The sequence below is a fragment of the Micropterus dolomieu genome, linkage group LG17, assembly GCF_021292245.1.
Source record: "Micropterus dolomieu isolate WLL.071019.BEF.003 ecotype Adirondacks linkage group LG17, ASM2129224v1, whole genome shotgun sequence".
Lineage (NCBI taxonomy): Eukaryota > Metazoa > Chordata > Actinopteri > Centrarchiformes > Centrarchidae > Micropterus > Micropterus dolomieu.
The window spans coordinates 26,456,328-26,471,971 of record NC_060166.1 but is presented as its reverse complement, the minus strand read 5'-3'; the positions used below and the strand labels follow the sequence as shown (position 1 = coordinate 26,471,971).

Here is a 15,644-nt window from a genome sequence, read left to right as displayed (position 1 = left end):
GTACTTGGATTATGTTACTGATTACACTTTTTAACAAGTTAGTTGGAAATTGTAACGTGTTACATTTTTAAAGTAATCCTCCCAACATATTACTATCCTGTGTATCACTGGTATTGTGTCAAGTGTTTGATTTTAGCCTGCATCAATCACTCAGACCATCCGCCGCTTGGATGGTCTGAGTGACCTCAGCGGCTAGACCAGCCTGAGTCTGCCTCTCCACAATTTTAGGAGAAAAACCTAGAGAGGCTGGTCCAACACCAGCATTGTGCATATGAAGCCTCACCCTTGAGACAGAGCCCCCCAGACCATAGGTACAGGCCAGGGCTCTGTCACTGTAGGCTGCGTCACTTCTACCAGAATGACGAACGACCGTTCCCGCCTCACCTAACTGGAGGGATGAGATGGGGTGGGGGGAACACAAACTTCAGCCCTTCTGGCAATGGCGCGTTTGTAACGCGTCCATCCCCATGGGTGGGCTGTCCTGTGGCTGAATTGAGAACCACAGCGGGCAGTGGGTGTTGGCAAACAGATCCACCTCCGCTCTCCCAAAGCGAGCTCAGATCTGCTGAACCACATTGTTGTGCAGTCTCCACCCGCTCGGTTGGGGGCCAGCCCTCGACATGAGGTCAGCCACCACCGTTCTCCAAGCCTGGGACGTGAAGGGCTTTCAAAGACAGCAGGTGTTCTGATGCCCATGTCTATAGGTTCCCTGCCAGCGCCAACAGAGCCATGGATTGGACTTCGCCCTGTCTGTTGATGTATGCTCTGGAGGAAATGCCCCACCACACTAGAAACACAACCTGGAGTGGATTGTGGATGTGTGGTGTGTGGCCCCCTCGGCTCTCTTCGGGGAGCTCACTGCACTCCCCTGGCAGGTCCCTCCCCATCCAGTGAGAGACTCATCTATGAAGACTGACACGGATGAAGACACCCTGCCGAGCAGCACCCATGCTGCCAAACAGTGAGACCTGATTCGCAGGTCCTCCTGCACTAGTGTTGAAGAAACTTTGCCTCTTGAGGTCCAGATGCAGGCTGGCAAACCAACATTGTAGCCGTCGCATGTGCAGCAAGCCCAGAGGGAGCACCTGAGGCCCAACAGCAGCATCACTGACAGCGCTGCCGCAGCTGTCCCCTGCTACGGCCTGTGGACCACCAAGCGACGCACACAGATACGCTCTTGGAGTGTTGTTGTTGAGCACAATCCCCAGATACTCCGTTCCCTGCGGCGGCTGGGGGGAGCTCTCTTCCCAATTGATCGCAACCCCAGGCTGTTGAGGTGCAAAATCAACTGGGCTGTGTGGAGATCACTCAAGGCTTCAATCTCTCCATGACCATAAGGTCGTGAGTAGAAAGGAACCCTCATGCCCTTCTCGCACAACGATTGCAGTGCGATGTATCTGCTGAGTGTGTGGGGGGCTAGCGAGTAGTTGACGGGGAGCCTAATGTATTTGTAGGCTACCCCCTGAGAGGAGAAGCCTACAAATTCCCTGTTACTGTGTCACCTCGACATGAAATAGGCGTCTTTCAGGTCGATGGCGGTGACGGCTAGCTCAATGAGATGGGGTTGGTGGTGGGGAATTTGCATGATTTGCAAAATGTCCACTAGATAGCAGCAGCATACTAAGACAACGGTTCATCTTCCCATGTATTTTTCAGTTGCACTGTATTTCCTTGGTGGTAGTAGGAATTGTGGCCCATAGAAGGGAGCCAGATCTTATGCCTCCATTCCCTTTTTGAGATGCGGCTCTTTGGCTCCAAAGTGACACTTCATTTAGTACCACCTCTGCTGGTCACTGCCTAAGTTACATTCTTATTTCCTTCAAGAAATAAATCTGATATACATTTAAATAGTTTGTCAAATTGATGGTTGTTTTTTAACAAAAAGGACACCCTATTAATGATGGTATGGTTAACCCCTTGACGCCGATTGACGCAAATTCGCGTCATACCTCTTCCTTGCAGACTGCAAGCCAAGATAGCACATGGATTCCCCCAATGCCTGTTGATGCATATTCGATACGTACCTAGGAACCTTTTGCAAGCCCTGGTTTCTCGTTTATGCCTGTTGTTGCTAATTTGCATTATGCCTACACATACCTGAATTTATATCTTTTCAATGTTCTACACACAAATAAACAATCTTCACTTACTTTAACATCAGCTTGAAACCAAATGAAAACACAAATAATTTTTTTAACAATTTTTTGATTGTAAATAAATTCAGGCGTTAAGGGGTTAAAATCTTTTTCTGTCCAATTTGAAAAGATTAGAACCACGTAAAAGAAGTTAAGTATGTCATGTAAACTGCACTTCAATTAGAAGACACTTAGTTAAAGTTCCCTGTGGAAAGTTTTTGAAGTTTAACTTGGTTTTCTGACACCAAAAAAGGGCTAGAAGCACGCATACTCTTTCTCCCAGAAATGATGGATCTATGAATGTCCCACCCACCACCAGCTTTTTATTGACCATCACGATGGTTAGTTACAGAAAATATTGGACAGATTCAATCATAAGATGTTTGGGCCTTAGCCAGACACAGGCTCAGATGAGGAGTCTGTTGTGCACCAAAATCGGCGACTAGTATTCGTCTCAGAATGGTAAGTGTAGTTAGCATATTTTATATGTTTATGCTTTCAAATTGTTTACATACCAAATCTATATTGCTTGGGTACATTTGAATGGTAGATTTTAGGGACGTGTACAGACCATAGACTGTAAAAGAAGTGGACTAAGCCTTGAGTTTGACCTATTGGCTGACACCATCTAGGGTATTTTTGGAACCAGAAGTGACCATATTTGGATGACAGGGTGGAGCTGAGGAGGAATCCGCATGACAGTTCACTGTGGTAGTGGCTTGTCAATCAAAAGGTATCCTCGCCCTAAAGAATACCCTGCTTTATTGTCTATATCACTTTAAATGGGACCATAATTTACAAAATGAACTTCATGCTGTATCGAAGAAGTCTTGAAACTAGCGATTGAAACCATTAACTCATTAGGAAAGGTTTACTGAGGTAATAAATCAAATGAGGAGTAGGGTCATTGTCTCGTAGCTTTCTGTACAATCAGGCTTCTTTTTGCAACAAGTAAAGTCAAGCTCTGCTGATCATTAGAAAGAATACGTCCGAGGTTCCCTCTTGGTACAAATATCTCCTTCTTCAGTAGAGGAATGTGAAAACACCTCTTAATACACACACTTTGCACGGATACAAGTCAATAAAGTCAAGGTCTCACATTTTATGGAACATAAAGAGAAGAAAAGCACACTTTTTGAGTAGAGGGGATCTTTACGGGACACTTTTTAAGGGGTACGGATGCCATGAGTTGACAGGAATAGCCCCTGATGGCATCTAGACACTGTGTAGGTGGTGAAGGGATGAGGAGAATGGTTGAAGCGGAACTTAGATGAGCTCAGCCCATCTTGATTAGCCTAATTTCCTTGTATTCCTCCAACTTACTTGCTGGCGAGTGTTAATACTCAATAAAAGTAATTTATTTTTTTAAAAGACTGACAGTGTAACATTTGGTATTTGGAAATTCAGGAGCTGAGAGGAGCTTTTTGAATCTGGGGCTAATATACAAAAACTGGTGACTGTCCACATGCGCGCTAGACATTAAGCACATTAAGCCAATTTATTTAGTGCTTGTAGTTTAATCGGGTGTGAGGTTAACTTACAACAGGAAAAGTCACAAAGGCGATTAGCATTTGAAGTGTAAGTGCTTTTAACTTAAAAAACAGTATAAATGATTTAAGTATTCTTACACAAATGGTCCATGTGGTAAGAGATTTAATATTCAAATACACATATTTGACATCAGCCCTGCTTTCTAAATAACTTAACGTTGCTATTAATATTAACATCTCTGCCTGTGTTTTTGTATTCAATAGACAAAACAGATTCATTCTGTCTGAATAAATTAAGGGCAGTTTTTATGACTCGATGCCTCGACCCATGATTGCTTTCTTTGTGTTCCTCTCTGGTCTCATCAGGATTATGTAACATTTGGGTCCAAACAGTGATACCAAGAGACCGAAACTGGAGGCCAGGATGGCAAATACCTCCACAGCATCTGCATATTTGCCTGGTGAGCTGATGTATGCAGGAACAAAGGCCACCCACACAGCACAGAAGATCAGCATGCTGAAAGTGATGAGTTTGGCCTCATTGAAGCTATCTGGAAGATTCCTTGCTATAAATGCAATCAAAAAACTGAGGGTAGCCAGTAAGCCAATATAACCCAATAACACTGCAAAACCAACTGTGGACCCGACTACACACTCGTAAATTATCTTATCATTGTGGTATTGAGTGTTTTTATGGGGAGCTGGTGAGGAAGATACAAGCCAGGCAGTGCAGATTGCTGCCTGAATAGAAGTAAGAACAATAACTGTCCCTCTCTGCTGAACAGCACCAAACCACTTCAGACTGGATCCACCTCCTGGCTTGGAGGCCTTGAACACAGCCAGAACCACCATGGTTTTCACCAGAATGCAGGAGACAGAAAGCACAAAGCTGATCCCAAATGCTGCATGTCTCAGCTGGCATGTCCACAGCCTGGGACGTCCAATAAACAGCAGTGAGCAAAGGAAACATAGTTTAAGTGACCCCAAGAGCAGGAAACTCAGTTCTGAATTGTTGGCTCGTACTACAGGTGTGCTGCGATGATAGATGAAGATCCCTAGGACAACAGCACAGATAAATGTGCCCAGCAATGAGGCAGTTGTCAAGCAGATACCCAGAGGTTCATGGTAGGAGAGGAACTCTGTTTTCTTAGGAACACACTGGTCACGCTGGGAGCTGGACCAGAAGCTCTCTGGACAACTGCTGCACTCAGTGGAGTCTGAGAAAAAGGAGAAAACCTTGAGATACATCTTTATTTTATATCTCCAAACAGCAATGTGTTAAAGTGAATACCAACCAGTCTTATTGCTGATCTTTCCCTCAGAACAAGGAATGCAGTCAAAACAGCACACAGGTTCCCCTTTCTTTCTGGCCATGCGAGTACCTGGAGGACAGCTCTCGCTGCACACTGACCGCGGTGGCTATAAGGTGAAAACACTGCTTTACACTGCTATAATGACTTATACATAGGCCAAAAATTATGTCTGAAAAATCAGAAGCAACCTTTTTTGATTCAAAGTTCCAGAAGATTTTGTCCTCATCAATTGTGAGTTCTTCACCTTTGAAGGCTGACCTCTTAACCTCACCCACTTTCTGAAGTGTAGTTTTTCCATCAGGGAGCCACAGCCAGTTCATGATATCATAGATTGGTAAGGCATCACCATTCTCATCAAATGACACTTGATCACCAAATGGTGTGGTGAAGTTGACCTTTTCCAAGTAATACACAAGCTACAAATATCAGAATAAGGAAAACCCAACAGGACAGATGAAAATGAATTCCTCTGATTACAACAACAATTTCAACAAAGCATTTAATCTGAAGTAAAGTCATATCTGTGTCAAGATAATGTGGTCTCTGGCCTGAAAATAATATACACTGCTATCATCCAGCAGGAGGGAAAAAAAGCTTTGTGCTCTGCTCTTTAAGATTAGTAATCTCATAGCTTTGTATTTTATCCCAACCCATAAATGCTACTCTTCAAGAAATACTAAAGCATATGATTTAGTTGTATACACCAGTGTGAGTGTAAACTGATATTACACCTGCCATGGCTCCAGCCTTTGCAAATTTCCACAGCTGTGCCCACTGAAAGGCCCTCTCCCTGGTTCGCACTGCAGCATTTCATCAAGGGCATAAGCCAGAGCATACACAGCCTTGTACACATTATACTCTGGCCTGAGGTTTGAAATGTCCAAAAACTCAGTCTCACAATTCTCTAGATCTTCCTGTCCAGTGCATAATGCTCCTCCAGCTTCCACCCAACCTGCTGGAGGTGGTGCAAATCTGCACTGAAATGTGTATTCCCAAAACTGTTTCACCTGAAATGCATTAATAAAAATATTATCAGAAATCATCACAGTATATATTGTTCATGCATATTTTATCAGATTGCAAGGTTAAATTCTCACCATGCCATTTCCATAGTCATTGTTGTGTTGGTCAGGACGTATTCGTAAGAGAAATTCCCTGAGACCTGCTATTTCTCCTCTACGGATGGCGATGCCCATTGTGCCACCCAGGTAAGGCATGAGTTGGGGGGTCTGGAACACAGTACCTGCTATCCCAGCTTCACTGGCCATCCACTGCAGACCTGTCACATTCTGACTCACCACCTGCACATACCAAATATATAGTCATACAACCATGCCGCTAAAGTAGTGTCTTTAGTATTCTTCGGAATTATACACAGTTCATGTCTTGTCTTAGACATTCATACACAGGTGCACTCCTGTGTTTACACAGTTTACAAAGGGATTATAGTATGCTAAATTTTTCATAACTGGAGTTCACTGCAATTGGTTTGAGTAGGTGATTTCACTCAAAATTGGTGTTAACTGCATCTTCAACAAATTAGTTAAATTCATCTGTGTTTTAAAGACAAATATGCTACTGAAACATAAATATTTCAGTTTGACAAAAAATATTGCTGTATAATTGTTTGTATATGTTGAATAGTTGTATAATTAAATTAAGTTGTATTTGAAGACCAACCTCTTCCATGAGGCTTATCATGTAACTCTCATGTGCAAACACAATGACCACACGAGCTGTAGATTTCTTCATTACATGCACAATCCTCTTCAATTCGGCTGGGTCATTGCCCCAGGGCAAAACCTCTAAGTAGGCCAGGCAACCTCTACCAGACTGGACAAAGTCAGACTGGAAGGATCGGGCAGCATAGAGTCCATAATCATCATCACTGACCAACAGACCTGCCCAGGTCCAGCCAAAGTGGGTTAGAATCTGAATCATAGCACGCACCTAAGTGAACACAGAGTGGAGGGATTAGTGCACAGGCTGGAATAATCTGTCAGTGGAGACCCTGCTAAACATGTTTCACATTGTACCGTGTTTAATTATTGCCATTCAGGCAATTCACCTCAATGATAAATACATTAATTTTAATTCAGTTAGAAAGAATTTAACAGCTCCCCTGTTTCAGCAGCTTTTCTACTCATGTTCAAAACTTTCTGCACATTAGAAATCTCTCCCACATAGACCTATAGTGTTCTCTGACATTTGCAGAATAATATTTTGATGTATAATATTATGAGAATATAATTGACATCTAATGAAAATGAAGTCATAATATTTTAACAAAACCTACCTGCCACTCTGCCTTGCTTTACCCTGAGTTATTGCTCTGCTGACATGGCAGTTGGTTATGCCCTTTAGACCGTCTGACAGACACAGAGCCCGTCTGGGACTGTAGCTACTCCATGAGACCAGCCCGCTGCACTTCATCAGTGTCTGTGTCGCGGTCAGGTGTGTCATGTTATTCTCTGGCTACTTTGCGGCGGACTGTTAACCGTTTGTGTAGCAAATACACTGATTACTGACTAACAACAATTATATCTAAATGTTTTGATTACAATATTGCCGGTGACTATTCTGCAGTCACAGACAAGCTCTGAAACGCTCTCTCTCTCTCTCTCTCTCTCTCCTGTCGCGCTGACTCTAAGTGCAGGTATGCTGAGTAACGGTGGGGGTCAAGTCACATGAACATCAAACAAAATGTAGCAATATTATTACGTGTAGCCTCCCTTCATTGCGGGCCTGCCAGACAGACTGCTCATGGGGATTGTTGGATATTAATACGGAAAATATCTTTGATGTTGTTTTGAGTTACATTCGGGGCTACAGTCAAAACGTTCGGGCTACCTGGCAACGCCATTGTTGCCATTCAGCTTTGTCATCTGAGAGTAAATAACCTTACTAAAAACACAAACACTGCAAAAACTGAGCTCTCAAAAACAAGAAAAAAAAGCATTAAAATGTGGGAAATATTACTTAAAATAAGCAAAATTATCTGCCAACAGAACAAGAATATTTCACTTGCTGCTTAAGGACAAAAAAACTTGAAACAGGTGAAATTCTCTAACATAAAAGCTGCCTGGTAAGAAGAAATATCTTATTGGACGAAAAACAAGTAAATTTTGCCTTCAATTAAGATAATTAATCTTACCAAGATTTTAGTTTTTACAGTGAAGAACGTGACTCCTATTACACCCACAAAAATAGAATTTTAATTGCGGTACAGGGATGTTCTTTCTGATAAATGTTTAACCGCAAAGGCGTTCTTTTATGCATTTTCATTTTGCTGATTGTCACCTGAAAAGCATCACTTGGGATTGTCCGAAAGAAGGATGGAAACTTTTTCCTATCACTCAGGCAGGAACATGTGGCAAAATAACTCACCTGTGAAAGACACAGACTGTACAATCTAACAACATTGGCTCTTTCATTTTTTTTTTAAAGTTAATTACTCCATGAATTTAAATCAAAATGATTCAAAATAATTATTGGAAAGTAAAGCAAAAAACTTACCATTGGTACTCTGTACAATCCTAAGACACTGGAGATGGCAATAGAACTTGTAGAGATAGAATCACCCACAATCCCTAGGACTGGGGGGTTTCCTACACAGGTCTTGTCTAATATAAACTGCTTCTCTTGACCACTGACTAAAGACAAGGCTGCATGGAATCCAATTCTTAGTTTGATGCAGTTATCATAAAGACTGTATCCCAGAGTCACATTAGGTAGCAGGTTGGAGTTTCTGTTGATCTCATCAATAGCAAAGGCCATGGTCTGAGCCTGCCTGAATCCTAGGACATCAAAACTAATAAAAACATACAGCATGATACAGTAACTGTGCCAATATGTACATGTTGCACAGCTGTATGTTTAGCAAACAATAAAGTTTACAAGCAACTATTATTATAATTATTAAATATAACAGCAAAAAAGTGAAATGTTTAAAATGACATGCAGTATCTGATTATCAAAACACATCTACGAATGGGAGTGATTTCCTGGAGTATCTGCTTTTTGCTGTTTCCCTGACAGACTCACCCGTGGCAGGTAGGCTGTTGTGGCTCTGAGATAAAAGACAGGTCAGGAAAGGTAGAAAAGAAGTGGATCCCAAACAGCCCACCTAGAACAACATCTCCAGCCTTGTGCATCCCATTTAGATGAAACTGTCCCTGTATCCGGCAGGAGGAGGAATAAAGATGGGAGGACACAGCAGAAGAAACATAGGAATACAACAAAATGAAAAAAATGATCAAGAGAAACTTGATATCTAAAAATGCCCACATGACTTTCCCCATGTTTCCCCTCTTTCTGAGCCCAGTCATTAAGTGGTATTACTGTGTCTAACCCTTTTATTGACTTGCTGTGTTGTTTAATCTTGACACCACCCATCAGGGCATAAGCACAATAAAGGGCAGGGCCTAAAATATATTTCATTTGAGAGTTATTTTTAATTGGCGCAGAATTCATTTGAGCACTTTGAATAATTTTTCAACAAGGCCATGTTAGCAACCTCTCCAACCCAAAGTTCAGTGGATGATCATAATGATAGTGGTCTACACAAATTTGTATAGCAGTCATGTTATGTGTTTATTAGTTTATTGACTTTCCTCCTGCCCCATCCCCCCTTTCTGAGCTCCGTCATTAAGTTGTATTCCAATGTCAACCCCTTTTACTGACTTGCTGTGTTGTTTAATTTTGCACACTACCTATCATTACCTGAAGTGATGAGAAGGGAAACAGTTCTCAGAGACCACAGTAACCTCTTAGAAATATACAGCAGTCATCCGTTATTTTCATTTGGTAAATATTCTGACCCTAACTGACAAGTTAGCAGAAGTACTGAGCTCTGTGACATTAAGAAGCCACACAGACATCCAGCTCTCAACGCTCAGCCCATTCAAAAATCGCTTATTTTCAGTTTTGTTAAATTTGGGGTTTTTCTCTTTGGCAGGGGTACCCTAGTAGCTATCTGGGGTTTTAGGGCCCCAACCATGAACCACAACGTCCAGCTGGGGACCTTTCTTACATGTTGTTCTCCCCTCATTTTCTGGCAAATGTTTACTTTAATGGCACACTCCAATGCTTTTACATATCAAGTTCATATCAGACAGGTGAAAAATAATGACAGATGAACCCAATTATCTACATCATTTACTCAGACAAAGTAACTCATAGTTTAATCAGGTAACTTAGATCATGAAAAGTCATAACGGAAATAATTGCATTTGAAGTGTAACTGCTTTGTACTTTAACTACATGCTGAAATAAAAGAATAACCTTTTGTGTTTAGTATTCACAAACCTACAATCCAAGTGGAAAGAGATTTAACATTGAAATACATTTACTTGGCATCAGCCCTGCTTTTTTAATATTAATAATAATTCAATATTGCCATTACTATTAACCTATTGCCTACTGCCTGTGTTTTTGTATTATATAGACAAAAAAGATTAATTTTGTCTTTTGAAATTAAGGGCAGTTTTATGACTCGATGCCTCGACCCATGATTGCTTTCTTTGTGTTCCTCTCTGGTCTCAGCAGGATTATGTAACATTTAGGTCCAAACAGTGCCACCAAGAGACCGAAACTGGAGGCCAGGATGGCAAATACCTCCACAGCATCTGCATATTTGCCTGGTGAGCTGATGTATGCAGGGACAAAGGCCACCCACACAGCACAGAAGATCAGCATGCTGAAAGTGATGTGTTTGGCCTCATTGAAGCTATCTGGAAGATTCCTTGCTATAAATGCAATCAGAAAACTGAGGGTAGCCAGTAAGCCAATATAGCCCAGTAACACTACAAATCCAACTGTGGACCCGACTACACACTCATAAACTATTTTTTCATTGTGGTATTGAGTGTTTTTATGGGGAGCTGGTGAGGAAGATACAAGCCAGGCAGTGCAGATTGCTGCCTGAATAGAAGTAAGAACAATAACTGTCCCTCTCTGCTGCACAGCACCAAACCACTTCAGACTGGATCCACCTCCTGGCTTGGAGGCCTTGAACACAGCCAGAACCACCATGGTTTTCACCAGGATGCATGAGACACAAAGCACAAAGCTGATCCCAAATGCTGCATGTCTCAGCTGGCATGTCCACAGCCTGGGACGTCCAATAAACAGCAGTGAGCAAAGGAAACATAGTTTAAGTGACACCAAGAGCACAAAACTCAGTTCTGAATTGTTGGCTCTTACTATGGGTGTGCTGCGATAATAGATAAAGATCCCTAGTACAACATCACAGATAAATGTGCCCAGTAATGATGTGGATGTCAAGCAAATGCCAAGAGGTTCATGGTAGGAGAGGAACTCTGTTTTCTTCAGAACACAGAGGTCAAGCTGGGGGCTGGACCAGAAGTCCTCAGAACAACTGATGCACTCAGTGGAGTCTATGAAAAAGGAGAATGTCTTGAGACACATCTTTATATCATATCTCCAAACAGCAATGTGTTGAAGTGAATACTAACCAGTCTTATTGCTGATCTTTCCCTCAGAACAAGGAATGCAGTCAAAACAGCACACAGGTTCCCCTTTCTTTCTGGCCATGCGAGTACCTGGAGGACAGCTCTCACTGCACACTGACCGCGGTGGCTATAAGGTGAAAACACTGCTTTACACTGCTATAATGACTTATACAATGGGCAAAAAACATGTGTCAGAAGCAACCTTTTTTGATTCAAAGTTCCAGAAGATTTTGTCCTCATCAATTGTGAGTTCTTCACCTTTGAAGGCCGACCTCTTAACTTCACCCACTTTCTGAAGTTTAGTTCTTCCATCAGGGAGCCACAGCCAGTTCATGATATCATAGATTGGTAAGGCATCACCATTCTCATCAAACGACACTTGATCACCAAATGGTGTGGTGAAGTTGACCTTTTCCAAGTAATACACAAGCTACAAATATCAGAATAAGGGATAGAGGAAAACCAAAGAGGATGGATAAAAAATAATCCTATATAACCATAGTGAACACAGCAGTGCCTAGTGTTAAATAATCACACTGCATACTACAATTCTGAATATATGAAGATATCTCCATATACGTAGTGGCAAGATGTTGTGGTCTCTGACCTGATAATAATTTCCACTGCTATCACTCAGCTTTCTGTTTGGCTCTTTAAGATTAGTAATCTCATAGTTTTGTATAAAATCCTATACCGTAAATGCTACTCTTCAAGAAATACCAAAGCACAGGGGTAAGTGTAAACTGATATCACACCTGCCATGGCTCTAGTCTTTGCAAACTGCCACAGCTGTGCCCACTGAAAGGCCCTCTCCCTGGTTCGCACTGCAGCATTTCATCAAGGGCATTTGCCAGAGCATACACAGCCTTGTACACATTGTACTCTGGCCTGAGGTTTGAAATGTCCAAGAACTTTGTCTCCACATTCTCTAGATCTTCCTGTCCAGTGCATAATGCTCCTCCAGCTTCCACCCAACCTGCTGGAGGTGGTGCAAATCTACACTGAAATGTGTATTCCCAAAACTGCCTCACCTAAAATTCATTAAAAAATGTATGTTAACAGAAATAATCACAACATATTGCTGCTGCAATTTTTCTCAGATTGCAAGGTTAATACTACTCACCATGTTATTTCCATAGTCATTGTTGTGTTGTTTGTCTGGGCGTATTTGTAAGAGGAATTCCCTGAGACCTGCTATTTCTCCTTGACTAATGGCGATGCCCATTGTGCCACCCAGGTAAGGCATGAGGTCAGGGGTCTGGAGCACAGTCGCTGCTGTCCAGGCTTCACTGGCCATCCACTGCAGACCTGTCACATTCTGTCGCACCACCTGTGCATGATACCAAATATGTAAAATTATACTGCCATGCCACTAACATACTCTGTAGTCTGCTGAATTACACACAATTTACACAGTTCATGTCTTTTCTGTGTTTACATAGTATTATGAGCAAAGTGATGCTGCATATTGTCCATATTATCATAACTGGTGTTCAGTGTAATTTGTCTGAGTAAGTGATCTCACAATCAAGCCCCACTAACAGCACCAGTTAAATTAATTTGTCACAAACTAATGTGTTATTCTAGCATAAATTTAGTTTGACAAATAAAGCATTGTATGGTTAGTTCTATTTCAAGCCCAACCTCTTCCATGAGGTTAATCATCTGACCCTCATGTGCAAACACAATGACAACATGAGCTGTAGATTTCTTCATCACATGCACAATCCTCCTCAATTCAGCTGGGTCATTGCCCCAGGGCAAAACCTCTAAGTAGGCCAGGCAACCTCTACCAGACTGAACAAAGTCAGATTGGAAGGATCGGGCAGCATAGAGTCCATAATCATCATCACTGACCAGCAGACCTGCCCAAGTCCAGCCAAAGTGGGTTAGAATCTGAATCATAGCACGCACCTAAGTGAACACAGAGTGGAGGGATTAGTGCACAGGCTGGAATAATCTGTCAGTGGAGACCCTGCTAAACAGGTTTCACAACAGACCATGTTTATTATTGCCTCTCAGCTTTGATATCTGACAACAATCAACTCTATCAATGACACAAAATGTGACTGGTATTACACAAAAGGGATGGAGCGACACATGAGGGCTATGTTCAGGCAGTCAGCTCGAGCTGCACTGCTATATATACACACAGCACTGTAAATATCGTTATATGCTCCAGCTAAGATATTTGCTCATCACTCCCTAATATCTGTATGTAATCTGCTAAGAGTAATGAGGTTGGAGCCTGGATGCCAAACTCTCACTATGTTCTGCTACTGTAATAAACATTTCAAATGTGAGTTCTCTCACTGAAATACACATTTTATTGCAGTACAGGGATGTTCTTTCTGATAAATGTTTAACCGCAAAGGCGTTCTTTAATGGATTTTCATTTTGCTGATTGTCACCTGAAAAGCATCACTTGGGATTGTCCGAAAGAAGGATGGAAACTTTTTCCTGTCACTTAGGCAGGAACATGTGGCAAAATAACTCACCTGTGAAAGACACAGAGTGTACTTCCTAAAAACATTCTTTTTTCTTAAGGTTGATTTTTAAAGTTGGTTACATTCACATTAAAACTGAAATTATATCAAAATGATATGAATTAATTATTAAATGTTATGACGCAAAACTTACCATAGGTACTCTGTACAAACCTAAGACACTGGAGATGGCAATAGAATGGGTAGAGGAAGAATCACCCACAATCCCTAGGACTGGAGGGGTTCCTACACATGTCTCATCTAATATAAAGTGCTCCTCTTGACCACTGACTAAAGACAAGGCTGCACGGAAACCAATTTCTAGTTTGATGCAGTTATCATAAAGACTATATCCCAGAGTCACATTAGGTAGTAGGTTGGAGTTTCTGTTGATCTCATCAATAGCAAAGGCCATGGTCTGAGCCTGCCTGAATCCTAGGACATCAAAACTGAAACATAAAATACCACTGTTTATTATTGAACCGTCCAACATGATACTGTAACGGTGCAAACATGTACATGTTGCACAACTTCATATTTTGCAAACAATGAAGCCAGTTAAATAGCAACAATTAAAATAATAAAATAAAACTGTGCAACAAAGTAAAATGTTTAAAATGGCATAACTACACAATGTAATTCTTCCAGAGTAACATCTGATTATGAAAAATACATTATACTAATGGGAGTGATTTTCCTTAGGTTCTGCTTTTTGCTGTTTCCCTGACAGACTCACCCGTGGCAGGTAGGCTGTTGTGGCTCTGAGGTAAAAGACAGGTCAGGAAAAATAGAAAATAAGTGGAACTCAAACAGCCCACCTAGAACCACATCTCCAGCTTTGTGCATCCCATTTAGATGAAACTGTCCTTGTAACTGGCAGGAGGAGGAATAAAAGAGGGAGGACACAGCAGAAGAAAAGTAGGAACACAACAACATGAAATACATCAGCAAGAACAAGTTGAAAAATGCCCACATGATTTCTCTCCTGTTTGAACCCGTCATGAAGTTTTATTGGTACGTCAAGTCCTTTTATTGACTCTCAGTATCGTTAATCTTGCACACCACACCACATCAAGGCATAAGCAAAAGTAGGGCAGGGTCTAAAATTCATTTCCTTTGAGATTTATTTTGTATTGAGGCATAATTAATTTGTGCTCTTTTATATGTACGTCTACACCTTCCTGTAAAACATCTACTTGCCTTGTTGTAACATACAAATTTTTTCCCCGAATCGCTCTGCAGTTTAAAACCTGAACAGATACACATTTTTTGTACTGAGCCAAATCTGTGTGTGTGACAAGCATCCCAGATAAAACTCACCAAATGCACAAATCAGCACAAAGTTTAATCAAATGTCTACTAGGTGACAGCAGTATAGAAATATAACAGTGAATACAAAAATACAAACATATTTCAAAACTATTTTTTTCTGTATGTCTGGCAGTTGCATAGTCATGGTTTATAGAAGAAGCTTTGTGTTAAAAACTCTTCTTATAACTGTCATCTGTTTTTATGTCAATAGTTTTCCACATGGGCAGGACAGCATATATTAAATGGTGGTGGTATTAAAATTGATGAATTGTTTGATCCTGGATAATGTTCCTGTTTTTAAGGATGTGTAAGAAATTTGACATTGCTGTTTCTACACACTTGACCATCCAATTTTATCTCTTCCAATGGGAGTTATGTTGTTTATCTGAAGATTCACTAACAAATCCCATTCCATTTATATCTTTACTAACAAACA

At 41.3% G+C, this 15,644-nt stretch overlaps 2 protein-coding genes across 4 annotated transcripts; both read right to left on the bottom strand.

Moving 5' to 3' along the window:
• Nucleotides 1-3,770: 3,770 nt before the first annotated feature.
• On the bottom strand, nt 3,771-9,319 carry LOC123985962 (extracellular calcium-sensing receptor-like). Its single transcript, XM_046073976.1, has 9 exons — nt 8,983-9,319; nt 8,455-8,749; nt 8,239-8,325; nt 6,619-6,888; nt 6,036-6,239; nt 5,670-5,945; nt 5,127-5,354; nt 4,921-5,044; nt 3,771-4,842 (listed from the first exon to the last, which is right to left on the bottom strand). Exons 1-9 carry the CDS (start codon nt 9,264-9,266, stop codon nt 3,932-3,934), a joined length of 2,679 nt encoding a protein of 892 aa, XP_045929932.1. The 5' UTR covers nt 9,267-9,319; the 3' UTR covers nt 3,771-3,931.
• Nucleotides 9,320-10,246: 927 nt separating this feature from the next.
• On the bottom strand, nt 10,247-15,106 carry LOC123985961 (extracellular calcium-sensing receptor-like). Of its 3 annotated transcripts, XM_046073975.1 has the most exons (10): nt 14,634-15,106; nt 14,052-14,346; nt 13,823-13,909; nt 13,056-13,325; nt 12,535-12,741; nt 12,167-12,442; nt 11,614-11,841; nt 11,415-11,538; nt 11,143-11,336; nt 10,699-11,050 (listed from the first exon to the last, which is right to left on the bottom strand). In XM_046073975.1, the coding sequence occupies exons 1-10, from the start codon at nt 14,897-14,899 to the stop codon at nt 10,811-10,813; spliced, it is 2,187 nt and encodes a 728-aa protein (XP_045929931.1). In that variant the 5' UTR covers nt 14,900-15,106; the 3' UTR covers nt 10,699-10,810. The 3 variants fall into 3 exon arrangements, with proteins under 3 accessions (XP_045929928.1, XP_045929930.1, XP_045929931.1); XM_046073972.1 differs by having other exon boundaries at nt 10,247-11,336; XM_046073974.1 differs by having other exon boundaries at nt 10,247-11,336; nt 13,269-13,325.
• Nucleotides 15,107-15,644: the final 538 nt, after the last annotated feature.